This window comes from Pieris rapae, chromosome 12 (assembly GCF_905147795.1).
Source record: "Pieris rapae chromosome 12, ilPieRapa1.1, whole genome shotgun sequence".
NCBI lineage: Eukaryota > Metazoa > Arthropoda > Insecta > Lepidoptera > Pieridae > Pieris > Pieris rapae.
The window spans coordinates 7872868-7887225 of record NC_059520.1 but is presented as its reverse complement, the minus strand read 5'-3'; the positions used below and the strand labels follow the sequence as shown (position 1 = coordinate 7887225).

Here is a 14358-nt window from a genome sequence, read left to right as displayed (position 1 = left end):
ATACTTTAGAGGGCAGCTGGTTCTAAACTGGTATGCAACAAAAACCTGCCTTAAAGAACTCAGTTATGGTCATAGACTTGTCCAGGTTTATTGACAATTCTGTCGTAATTTATCTGATCACTGCCTCTGCTGCTAATAATGTTTTTCTTTACTATGTGATGTACCAAATCGTACCATCTCGAAGGACCTCCGGATTATTATGTTCGCTTTTAGAATTAATTAACTATACAATAAGCGAACACATAGGTATTTTTGCAATTTTTCTCTACGAATCTCGTTTGAAAATCCTCGCCTACAACCTTGGTACTCGCCACAAATTCATACAAGCATCATTCTATTACATTTCTATTGTTTCTACCTCCCTACTTTACTGTTTAACTTCCAATTACATGTCTACTTACAATAGAGTATAAAACGTATTAAATACATCAAAAAGATCTAGTAACTTACAATCTTCGATCGCGATACATTTGTCACAAAATTGACAAACATTATCACACAGTACACCGGAAATAAGACTCGTAGACATCATGCCATCTCTTTCCCTCGCAATAAAAACTTCCACGATAGAAAGGGTAGGCATGATCGCAGTCCTTCAGATCATTTAAGAAAATAATTTTCAAATAAATGCGAGTCGAATAAAGCCTTATAAATGCGGAAATCATTCCAATGACGTTATAATTCTACAGACAGAAAATTCTCTCGGTATTTTGATGAAAATCAAATATATTTTATAGAAAAATAACTTGTCTTATACAAGAAATCGGATAGACAAGCTACGTTTACAAGTTTCCATTACACGATGTTATTTTCAATATACTATTAATTAATTATTAATTGCGTAATTCACGATTAAATCATTAAAAACCGAATTCATTACCTTCTCCACGTTTAAACCATTTATAGTAATAAACAAATCTAGATATCGCAGCTTGTCTATGCGATACTTATCTGTGGAGTGTCAATGATCAGTCGCTCTGTCTTCTATTGGACGACATTAGTGAGGAGCCAACATTTATATTAAAATATATATTTCTGAACATAAATCCCAAAAATACGTCAAAACGCAAATTAAACTCCTCGTTTCGGAAGAGCGTGATATTTTTTATTTCAGAAGACTACACACGGAAATATCTGGCACATTAAAACTTACAACAACTAAATCTTAAATACTGTATTAAAAAAAACAACATAATAGCTGCCAAGTTTGATCACAACTTACACGAAATCATAAAATATATTATAAATCAATTTTTCTATTACAAAACATTATTGCTAAGTTAAAAAAAAAACTATTTACATTAAACAAAACTGTATTTTAATCTCATTGTTAAATACTCTTCTATAGACGTGTATTGAATTATAGTAATGTATAAACCTTATATGAAATTAAACCCTTTCAAAAGTGACAGAACATTAACTAATCTATGAGGATGCAAATTCTCAAAGCAATTCACACAATTTCTGACTTAGTATTAAAACACCACGGTTTTGGGGAAATTTAATTCGTTTTGAAGAACATTCTAATATTCTTTTGAGATGTTAAATTAATGAAAGGTAAAAATCATTACATACGGATAAAGGCAGTGAAGTGATATTCAAAGTAATATTTAAAAATCCTTTTGTTTTGTTAGTAATAAATGTTATGTCTATATTGTCTTTAATAACGAGGGTAGATGTAAAATAAATGCGTGCCTAAAAGCCTAACATATGGCGCAGATTTTCATGCCAGTTCTACTTGAATTGCGAACTGGTAGTAAATGTAAATTTAGAATCAATTAAACATCTTTTCTGTTTAGGTTCATAAGTGTACTAGTTTACCTATTTGAATTAAGATATTTGAGTTTGAGTAAGAACTGTGGTTCACTACAACTTAGTTTTGGCTGTAAAATTGTGTATCTGTATATTTTTCCTTCACCACAACTTAATCCATTGCGCATTGATAGAAAAACATTGGTACATAGCCAGGATTTAATCGCAGGACCTGAAGAAGAGAAGAAGAAAAATTGGGAAATCATTAAGTTAATTTAATATGTGGGTAGACGTAGTTTTATATTTCTGTCACTCTTGAACGAATTCTGTTTATGGTATAGTAGGCGAAGCGTGTGATGCCGGCGTATTGACTAGCATAGCCACGTCAGAGATCCGATTCCGACCCGTACGAGGATAAACAACTATTTCAATTTGGGAATCTATTTTTATTCGTTGCCCTTATATATACAATCATATTTTTAGTAGTCTAATGATATATTACATTTATTGACGTTTGACATTTTGAAATTTTCAATGACATTTTCATGTCGCTGTCAAAGATAGGCAAAGGAGGTTTAATAAGACCGGTATGAATATTAAAAAATCGGCTTAAATTTGGCCATATTGAAATTATTATCAGCTCTTTTACTACTTTTTTTTCAAATAACGTTTATCCCCGTATTATTCCTATCTGATCTGAGTTAACTAATTCGTTGTCGACTCTGATATTACTCTTACGTTCCCTTGGTTTTGAGTTTTATGGGAAAAACACTAAATTTCATTGAACAATTATATTATCAAAACAGAGTTTTCTTTTTATATGCATTTTAAGTTTCAAATAGGCCCAACAGCGCTGTTTAAGCTTCCAATAAAATTGTATTGACAATTCTCGTCCAAGCACGATTGGGCCTATATAACGCAACGATTCCATCATAAAACACGTTCCCAGCCGATTCCACTCCCCGATAGTGACTTACATTAATATAGTAGCCAAACATCACAATATATGCGTCCGTAAGTCCGTACATACACTGGACAATTTTCGGATCGCCCGTGTATAACGGGCCTTCAACGAATCGTAAACTTTTAGACGAACGACTCGTGGGTTCTAAATATTTAACTATATATTTAAATTACACTAACTTACATCTATATATGATATAGAAATTGCTTACCTAATTATAATAGAGAACGCTCAAGCCAATTTTTGGTTTATTACGGGCGTTGCTTCAACGCAATATAGACTACTAGCCAGTGATGTGGCATATCGATAGTTTCGTGTTATTTGGCCATGCCACGACACAGAGCACTAAGGTTCGTCAGTCTATTAAAATATCGATAGCACATCACTAAGCAATTTCGTATGTAATATCAGATATCGCATTGGTATAGAAATATTTCAACATATCCCATACTGAAAGTTTTATAGGAAATATTAAATTATAATATACACTGCTATACCATAGTTAACTGTTTTATAGCAAACGCCCAGTTTCCATATTCAAACTAGTCGTTAGTTATACCGGGCGTTAAGATATTAAGTAGTGAGTACACGAATTGTCTAGGCTTTATGGCTTAATACAATATAGGCATAATTCGTAATATAGATTATTTTCACAATTTTTCCATAAACATTTTGATAAAGAGGAACCATAGACTGTAATTTTGAGGTTTTTCTTGCATTGCCCAATATTTGACACATTCAAAAAATTATTTAAACGCAAGGTCACATACAGTGTTAATGTCATAGTGTCCATCTCAGAACCTAAGACTGATTCCATACGGAATCGATTCCAAACTGCATTTATTTCTAACATAACTGATTTACAAATAATGAACTCAAACGGAATTAATTCTTTATAAAGTTGATTCCATACGGAACGTATTACATTCGAAACTGATTTGATTCCAAACGTAAATTTTGTAATTCCACAAAAACAATCCCGTTTAGATTTATCTACGAAGTCAATATACATGTAATTTTATAGAAAACACGTTCCGTGTGGAATCAGTGTCGCGGAATCCTTTTCCCTCAACAAACGGCTTACATCAATTTTCAAATTTAATTAGAATGGAAGAAGTGACAATGTTATTAAAGCGGATAAAAATAAACTATAGCCGTTTCCGTCTGGAATCATTTAAGTATGGAGTCACTTCTCTACGGAACCTAATCCTTAAACAACTGACTCTATACCAAATAATAACAATCTGTAGCTTCATAAACAGCGACCGATTCCACGTGGTTCCATAAACAACTGACTCTATAGCAAACAAAATTCAAAACATTCAAAACTCACTTTTTACCGATTCCGCTTGGAATCAAATACTTAAGTATGGAGTCACTTATCTACGGAATCAGCCCCATACAATTCTGACTAAAGCACATTCAATTCTGAGAACAGTGACCGATTCCGTCTGGAATCGTACAGTCACTTCTCAACGTGAACCGCTCAGCAGTTCTGCGTGGCTCTTGGAAGTGGTCGGACGAGATAAAGCTTCTCTCCCTGTTTGTTTGTGTATATAGGCGCGCGTTGGTAATGTGCGACCAGCTGATCGAGCGTGGAAAACTTACGTTGGCCTATGCAATAGAGCGTTGCTTCTACGTGCACGCGGAAGTGCTTGTTGCGACCCGGCGCTTTAAGAGACACCGAATAATCGCCAACCTGAAAAATATTATTTATTTAAGTATATATAAAAAAAACATGTGCAATTCACACATGGTAGAAGTGAATCTTTCAGGGTTATATAGTATATATATAGTAACTAGCTGACCCGGCAAACGTTGTTTTGCCATGTTTTTGTGCCATAAAATTAAAGTTTATAATTATGTAACAAAAAAAAACATAAGGGATGATTGTAGAGGGGTGAAAATTTAGGGTTGCATGTATTTTTGTATGGTGTATCGTAAAAAAATAAAAACGAAAAATTTTGTCTAAAAAATAAATAAAAAAATGTAGGGGTGGGACCACCCTTAACATTTAGGGGGATGAAAAATAGACGTTGTTCGATTCTCAGACCTACCCAATACGCACACAAAATTTCAAGAGAATCGGTTGAGCCGTTTCGGAGGAGTTCGGTTACTAACACCGTGACACAAGAATTTTATATATAAGATATAAATTTTAATAAAAACTACAATGATTAAAAAAGTTTTATGATCAATAATATGTAAATGAGACTTTTTTTACTATCTCAATGTATACGTAATATTAATATTAATCATTGATTTTGATAAAAAATCAAATAATAAAAGTTTAAAAGTCCATCCAAAAGTCTACAAGTAAAAAAAGACACACACATAAATTCATAAAATTTAACATGGGATAAAATAAAGCAAGCATTATACAGTATAACTATAACTTATACACTGAAATATTTACATTGGTCTCAGAATCCCGTATAAGGAAGTCCCCGTCGTGCCCGTGCTGATTGAGTAGCGTGTCGCAATGCGTGCGCGTGATTGCGCCGTAGTACCACGCGCGTGTCCCGAGCCCCGCCCCGCTAGAACTAGCCCCGCCCACTGCGCGGGGCACGGTTTCGTTTGCCTCGCTACAATAAATTAGCTTTAAGTAAATAAAACATTGAAATAAAGACGCAGCATTTCAAATAAATAAATATTAATATTATATTAATAAATTTATTTTGTTTCTTATATAACTTCTGCACTTCTTGCACCCATCATTTTTTTTTTATTTATTTCTTTTCTTACTAGGGTTGCCTGGAAGAGATCGCTTGTTAGCGATAAGGCCGCCCGTTGCATCCCTTGTAATTTTTATATATTGCGTTGTTTGTATTTCTTTAGCAACGAAGTGTAAATAAATAAAATAAATAAATAAATAAATGGCACAAATGTGTTTTTCCTATAACTTCGATTCGGTTCCCTTTGGAGTAGAGTGGGTTGTGGGGTGCACATGGGCTTATTAAAGATTTAAGTTGGATTAAAATTAATTTAATTTTATTAATTACTTTGTAGGTTATAGACCAGTGTCGATAATTTTTGAAACCAAAAAAAATTACAGTAGGATGAAACCCATTAGAAATGCAGGGGAATATGATCAAAATGAAAGGAAAAATAAATTACGGTCGATCCGAGTTCGGGAAGTGGGAGGGGGGTGACTTTTAAGGGGGAAAAATTGTTTATCTTGATTTCCGGCGAAACTACCAGTCCTATGGAAAAAAGTTAAATGGCAAAGTTGTAGGTCATAAAAAGATCTACAACTTTGGTATTTACATTTTTTTCACATAACCTCAAAATTTAGGTGAAAAATTCAAAAAACCAAGTTTTTGGTTTTTTATTTATATCTTTTTTAAAAAGTTTTCTTTTTCTACGAAATTTGGTGAAAACTTACCTTATTATGTCCCAAATATACTGTAATTTATTTGATTAAAAATATTTATTTTTTCGCCTCATTTTAACTTAATATCAAAAAAGCACCCTAATTTTCAATCGAAAATTCTGACGTCAAAATTTCAGCTTTTTTCAAAAAGTTTGGGGGCTTTTTGTTCGTTGAAATATCTACTTTCTGATGGTGTAAAAAAAATATACATTACTATAGGAAATATTATTAGAAAATGCAAAAAATTGAAAAAACCTCAAATTAGAAAATTTTCTTTTAATTATGTACAATTTTGAGGTATTTATTAAAATTTACACTTTAATTACTCAAAAAACGTAAGATTTCATGCTTCATTGATAAACGAAAAAATTGCAAATTAAAATATACTTCTATAATTAACAAACAAATAAGTTAATAAAGTTAATATTTAATAAGACATCTACAATATTTTGAAAAAGTTGTAGAATCTTCTGTAAATAATATTTGTAGATGCCTATTTATTGCTGTTTTAAGATAATTTATATCCCTGAGTGACCTTCGGTAAATTTTGAATTTTTCTTTGAATAAAGTAAATTTCTCACAAATCACTTAGAGTAACTCAGCCTGCAGGTGTATTTTAAAAAACGATGTTGTACACTACTCTGTATCTCGAATACTGGCTAACGGTTTTTACAGCTGCTACGAAATAGCAGGTAAGTAAGCAGTAAGGCCCAGACCCTCCTAGGTCCATCCCCACTTCTCAATGAAATAACTTACACTGGGCTAAAATTCACCGAAGGTCACTCAGGTATATAAATTATCTTAAAACAGCAATAAATAGGCATCTACAAATATTATTTACAGAAGATTCTACAACTTTTTCAAAATATTGTAGATGTCTTATTAAATATTAACTTTATTAACTTATTTGTTTGTTAATTATAGAAGTATATTTTAATTTGCAATTTTTTCGTTTATCAATGAAGCATGAAATCTTACGTTTTTTGAGTAATTAAAGTGTAAATTTTAATAAATACCTCAAAATTGTACATAATTAAAAGAAAATTTTCTAATTTGAGGTTTTTTCAATTTTTTGCATTTTCTAATAATATTTCCTATAGTAATGTATATTTTTTTTACACCATCAGAAAGTAGATATTTCAACGAACAAAAAGCCCCCAAACTTTTTGAAAAAAGCTGAAATTTTGACGTCAGAATTTTCGATTGAAAATTAGGGTGCTTTTTTGATATTAAGTTAAAATGAGGCGAAAAAATAAATATTTTTAATCAAATAAATTACAGTATATTTGGGACATAATAAGGTAAGTTTTCACCAAATTTCGTAGAAAAAGAAAACTTTTTAAAAAAGATATAAATAAAAAACCAAAAACTTGGTTTTTTGAATGTTTCACCTAAATTTTGAGGTTATGTGAAAAAAATGTAAATACCAAAGTTGTAGATCTTTTTATGACCTACAACTTTGCCATTTAACTTTTTTCCATAGGACTGGTAGTTTCGCCGGAAATCAAGATAAACAATTTTTCCCCCTTAAAAGTCACCCCCCTCCCACTTCCCGAACTCGGATCGACCGTAATTTATTTTTCCTTTCATTTTGATCATACTCCCCTGCATTTCTAATGGGTTTCATCCTACTGTAATTTTTTTTCATTTTTTACTATTTTTGAAGGCTTCGGCACTGGTCTATTAAGATAATTTTAAATACTGAATTAATAAAATCAACTCTCTTATAAAAACGGAAAATTATAACTCTGCAGAGGTTGAGCTTAAGGACCTTCCGTAGAACATTTTTTTGCAGCTGATGACTCCATTTAAATCCTAGTAGCGTTTGAACCACGACTTTTTGGCCATCCTGTATAAAACCCCAAAAAACAAAAAGACTTTCTTGGACAGTCGAATTAGCATAGCCTAAGAAAATTCGATTGGAATGAAATATTTAGAGCTTTCCAAGGCCTATAAAAAAGATGCGTCTATGTGTCGGAATACACTCAAAACCTAGCACGAACTCTATTGTGAATTCATTAATGAGTATAGATTATAGAATACAATTTTTATTAAAAAAAATCTAAGGGTACAGATATTAGAATACCTTCAAGAACCTACCTGTAAGGCTGAGCCAAGTAATCAGCTAGTTCCTGCAGGTAATTCCGAGGCACCAAACCGACATGCCCTCTGGAATCCCTGGCCCTATACCATTCAGGGTCTGAAGGTGGTCTCTCAATTATTTCTAGGCGATCACCTTTCTCGAAGGACAGCTCTTGCTCGTTGTTAGAGGTGAATGAGTACAGGGCAACCTGAAAATTACATAAATATAAAATTTATTTAATTCCATAAAACACTTATTTTTAAATATTGTTTTTCGTCAAAAATGAAGAACGTTGGGAAGCTTACTAAATCTGGCAAGAAATATAAATTTAAAAGTATTTAATTTTTTTACTAAAATACTTTATTGTACATTGTACCTATACAAATATATTTTTTTTTATTGTATGTTACTGATTACCGACACTAATTCACCATAAACAGTTTTATTGTCTGATACAGACAAAAAAGCCTTCAGCTGGAATCATCCTGGTGATGATAATGTTTGTCTTTGGCCATAAACTCTGAAGTGTATAGAGAAATTGTCTAAAAATATTTTTAATAGTATGATTGAAATGGAACAAAGGTGCATCGGCACCTCAGACTAAGAAATTAACTACATAGAACCTTGTCATTATTAAAATTAAAAGCATATATTTATATTATATCAAACTTACAACGATATCAAGAACATTTTCCGCCATAGCATATGTATGAACTGTATCCTCGCCATCTTCTTCACTTGTGTAGTTTGATGGAAACCTAGAAAACAAAGTTTTTTAAAGTAAAAATACTGAAAACGTTTATTAAATAAATCAAAAAAAAATATTATTTTTTATATTAGAAAAAGATATTTAGGGCCGGCAACGCACTTGCGAGCCCTTTGGCACAGGCAGGTTCACAGGCACCTATCTGTGAACAGGCAAGTGCCTAATTGCCTCCTATTACATTAAAATACATAATTAATTCCTGGAATAGTAATTTAATGATATAGTACTTATATGTAAGTTTACATAAAATCACTTTAACACAAATAATCTATCTGGAACTCAATAATATGGGTTTCATTTTGAAAAAACGAAGCAAGCAAACTATATTCTCTATTGAGTGTATTTAAATAAAACTACATAATGGAAAAATAGAATATACCAGTGCATGCTAGGAAAATAAACTTTATTTCAAAGGGCGGTGAAGCCCTGAGATAAAAAGTGATATAGAAAGTCCACTAGGCCCCTAGAACGCCCTGTATTGTAGGTTAGTTTCCTCCATCCAAGCTTAGTATTGCAGATAAAAATCCTAGTCATAAATCTGGACTGAGATTTCTTTTATCATACTACATTTAATAGTGAAGTTACAAGTTCAATTAAAACAGCTTAAATATGCTCACCATCCAGTATGCCCCTGATACTGTCCCCTCCACCAACCATCATTGCTCTTCTCGAGTATGAGTATTCTTGTTCCCTTCGTCAGAGACAGTTCATCAGGCTGCTGCGCCTGATAATTATATTTGACCACAGCAGTCCCTAGGGCTTCGGTGGGCTCAACACGCCGGCCACCAGGAGACTCCGCACCGCCACCGCAGCCACCACGAACCGGGGAGCCACTAGATGGCAAGGTTTTCGAACCAGATCCCTTTTTAACTTTCTTTTTAATACTGAAACAAATTAATGTATTGATAAAGACTTATCAATGCAAAATGCGTGCCTCTATTTAAGAGACTCAAAGTTAAATCTCTTCCATGTATTTATATATTAGAAATGTCCCTGTTCGTACACAAACATAATATACATATTTTTAAATGGAATGTAGTAAGTAGTAGACATGGGGAGAAATTGGCTGTGCCAAAAATAAATTTAGAACTGTTTCGGAAAATACGCCTTTTGTAGGGCAATTAAAATTTACAATAGATTATCGAGAGAATTAAAAGATCTTCCGACTAGAGTCTTTAAAAAGCGACTTAGTGCACTTTTAGAAAAAACGTACTACTCAATAAACGATTATTATTTGTGAGAGACATGGTAATTTATACAAATTTAATAATGTATTAAATATAATAATTGACTTAATTGATATGAATCTGACTAATAATGTAAAATCTAAACTAAGATAAATTTGCGCGCCACTGTGTGTCGCAGAATATGCGAACGACTGACAATTGTACCACCTTGACATTGTGTTCCATATTCCATGAATAAATTATTATTATTATTAAATCAGTGAAGAAGAATACCGCCGAGTTGTTTTAATTCTTTAACCAATCGCGTGTTATATATTCCGAAGTTATTTTTTTGAAGTGAAACACAAAGATGAATGAAATGATCACTTGTCTATTAAGAAAAAATATGACGTAATAACTGCAGAAATCTGAGGCCCAGAACTAAGAAGTGTGGTGTTTTTTAGATAAAAAAATCAATAAGTTCTCTACGACTTGTAAATAGTCAGTAGATCGCGATTTTGTCTAGGAATAAATGAGTGATTTGCCAATGATACGAAAATTTATATTTTCATATTACTTGCTAATTTCATTCGGGATATTTTTCAAGTCAAAAACTCTTAAGCAACGTTGTCTCCCACGTTTAATCTTTAATTTATGTGTTTGTCTCTTTTTCATTTCATCGAATTACAAACTTTCATTATTCTTTACCAAATTAAACATTGATATTAAACTTATAATATGTATATTATATTTTTTTAAATTTAATCATACATTTAGATTGTCTAATTTATATTTTACAAAAACTTTGTTTTTGAAGGTTTGACTTCTACCACGTGTGAATTGTACAAATTATTTATTTTTATTGAAACTTTATTAAACTTTTTAATATTGCTTTATACACAGGGTGGCCAAAAAGCGGATCAAACTCGGGATTAGGTGGGGTCATCTTCTTTTTTTTTCTCTGTATTATACCATTTATTTATTTATTTATTTTCTTTACATACTTAATTAAATTTGATTTACTTAATAAACATTTGTAAGCACAAGGGTTGTCAAACGAAATTAATTAATATATATTTGACTATTATCAATTCAGCAGTGTTGGCTTAGTGGCCTTAGTTTGCGAGTCTCATCCCTGAGTTCGTAGGTTCGATCTCCGGCTGTGCACCAATGGAATTTCTTTCTGTGTGCGAATTTAACATAGGCTCGAACGGTGAAGCAAAACATAGTTAGGTAACCGGCTTACCTACGACCCAATAAGTCGACGGCATATGTCAGACACAGGAGGCTGATCACCTAATTACCTATTAAATTACGATGAAATTTGAGACCCAGACCTAAAAAACCTACGATTGTAGGGGCCACTGATTTTTTATTATCAATGTCACCAAGTTATAAATGAGACATAGAAACTTCATACCCCAATATAAAGAAGTTATGAATCTTTAATACAATTTATCATTTTGGTGATAATTTATTAACTTTAAAATTGAGATGCACTTTGAATAAATCTCCAATCCTTACATATTTTGTATACGCTTACCTAGTATTGTCTGTTATTAACATAGCTTTTACACATTTAAAGAAAACACTTTTTTACCGGATTGAAGCTACCTCACCTGTCAAATAAGGAAGGTTTCTCCTTTTTAACATAGTTGCTGGGCACATATCCAGATTGGCTGCGGGCATTCTGCACCCGCCACCAGTGCTTGGAATCGTCAAGGAGTAAATAACGTTCATTTTTACGCAAGTCCAACTCCTGCGCACCCTGGGCTGCGTAATCATACTTGGCTACCACGTAACAGACGTCGTCCTGAAACAGTTATTGCTAAGTGCTAATAAAATTTGCTTATTTTATCCTCATCAGATTCAGTTTCCTCAACAACGTGACGCCATAAATTGTCTATATGAATGAAATGTAGATAATTAATATCTATGTATCTATATATCTACTACATCTACTATATATACTACTATCTATCTACAAATGGATTCTTTAAGTATATTCAAAGATTTAGATCAGAGCTGCGATTAGCGAATGCAATCCCGATCTCGTGGGATTATTCAAGATAATTCCAAAGGGTTACATGGTGAGTTTATTATAAACGAGATTGGTGGTATCAGTAAGTTTAAAAGAGTACCGAGAGTTTTTTACGCCGGCTTTTTCTCTCGGCCTCCACCAGCTGCCTTCTTTGCCGATGAGTAGGGATGCCTACAGATTCGAATTTAATTACGTAGAATAAGTGATACCTTGATGGTCTTATGTGTCTATTTGAAAATAGATTAGAGCCACTCATAAAGAATCTATAAGAGTGTGGGGGAGAAAGGGGTAGCTTTTTACAGTTTGCTTATGACTGTGATCAGTCTGAGAGGGTGTTTTTAGGTGCTAGGTACATAGCGACCGGCATAAGATGCTGCTTATCAGACAGAAGTCTCGACTTAGCTTCTAGAGGAGATTTTCCAAAAAGTATATATCTAGGAAGTACCTCTAGCAATAACTCTTTATTCACCACTATTAAGGCTTGTATTAAAATAAATAGTGAATATGTAACGAGTTTAACCATAAATTATTTTAATAGGAACAGTTATAATAAATATTATATTTTAGCAGATTTTATCGTATTGGCAATGATTTTTGTTTGATTTTAACAACTGGTTTTCGAAAACTACTCGCGATTGTAATTCTCAATCCCCCATGATCTCCAATGAACGATCTTGCATCGAAATTGCACTCACTGTAGTTAATATAAGTGTTAAAGGAATTCACAAAAAAATATTAAAAAGAAGTATCTTAAAAATATATTAAAATATGAAATAATGAACAAGCTTTATCCTTACCAACTCTAAAATTATACAAAGAAATATAAAAACTTGTAATTGTGGTTGATAAATTAATTCAATATTGCATAATTCTGATAAAAATCAAAATAATCAACATCATTATTAAAAACGGGAAGTGCAGAAGGCTACAACTAGAGAGTCAAAGGAAAGAGCAATTAAAACTAACATCAAGTTAATTGTGTAATGTGTCATTGAATTCTTTACAGTAACATCATAACTTGTATTATTGTAGATGGAATTATTAATATATTATATGTACCTGATAATTATTATAAAGAGTCAGCTTCTAATAGATGAACATGAATTTAGTCTTTAACCTTGCTATGAGACAGTGGGAGTACTACCTGCTTATAGCAGTCAGACCACAACTGTATGTCTATATTGGAACAATTTTGTGTTCACAGACATGAAAGATGAGTTATTTGGTACACTTATACAAATGATACTTTACACTTGAGGTAGTACCCCTCAACATATGATACATACTTTTAGCTGTATGGCATAGGTCAGAAACACTACTGACCACTCAGCATTAAGAGGCCTTACAAGACCCATCATTATAATAAAAATCCTATTAGACAAAAGTATTTTTTAAAAGTAAAGAAACTAAGAATTGAAATGATAACCATCAATCACCACCAATATTAGTCATTTTTACCTATTATTTTACAATAAATGAGGAAAATTAATTATATACATCTTTTCTAAAAGTTTGGAAGTTGTGTAATAGATTTTAAAAAACCTACACTAAACAGATGTTAACTTAACATGTACATTTAACATAACAAATGAATAATAAGCATTCAAAGGTTTTCTTTTAATTAGTTAAGGGTACAAAAAATAATCTACATTGCCCTAAGTTATTGGATTATTTGATATAATATAATTATGAAGGTTTTTACCTGAGCACTTTTACCGTGCCTCGAGTTCGCCATGGCGTGAGGCGCCGGCAGCGGCTTGTTCGCCCACACCGAGTCTGCGGCTCGAACGGACCGCGTTTCCAACATGACACCCAGCTACCCTGGATCGGCCCTAGCCGTCTTCACTGCTTCATTGCAGTCCACACCACTCACCACTGCACTGCACCACACATAATACGTAACTTCAAACTTTTTACTATAATAACTCTTCCGTGGTTTTGCAATAGCATAAAAACCCACGATTGTTCGATATAGGACGTGCGAAAACCTAATCAAAAGGCTCTTTAGTGATCTACGACAAACATCGCAATTTAATACGCTTCTGAACACGGGACACACCACATTGGTCGATTTTTTTTATTTAGTGTTGCATACAACAACTATGCAATACTTTATATTTTTTATTCACACAAGAAACATAATGTCAATACTTAATTGTAAAATGAAGTAAAAATTTTCACATCAGTCGGTGGGGCAGCAATAAATCAATAGA

General features: G+C 32.5%; 1 protein-coding gene across 1 annotated transcript; it reads right to left on the bottom strand.

Moving 5' to 3' along the window:
- On the bottom strand, positions 1-14345 carry LOC110999976 (cytoplasmic protein NCK1). The gene is made up of 7 exons (XM_022269283.2): positions 13848-14345; positions 11724-11917; positions 9556-9822; positions 8846-8930; positions 8190-8380; positions 5133-5301; positions 1-4415 (listed from the first exon to the last, which is right to left on the bottom strand). Exons 1-7 carry the CDS (start codon positions 13950-13952, stop codon positions 4203-4205), a joined length of 1224 nt encoding a protein of 407 aa, XP_022124975.1. The 5' UTR covers positions 13953-14345; the 3' UTR covers positions 1-4202.
- Between the last annotated feature and the right edge of the window lie 13 nt (positions 14346-14358).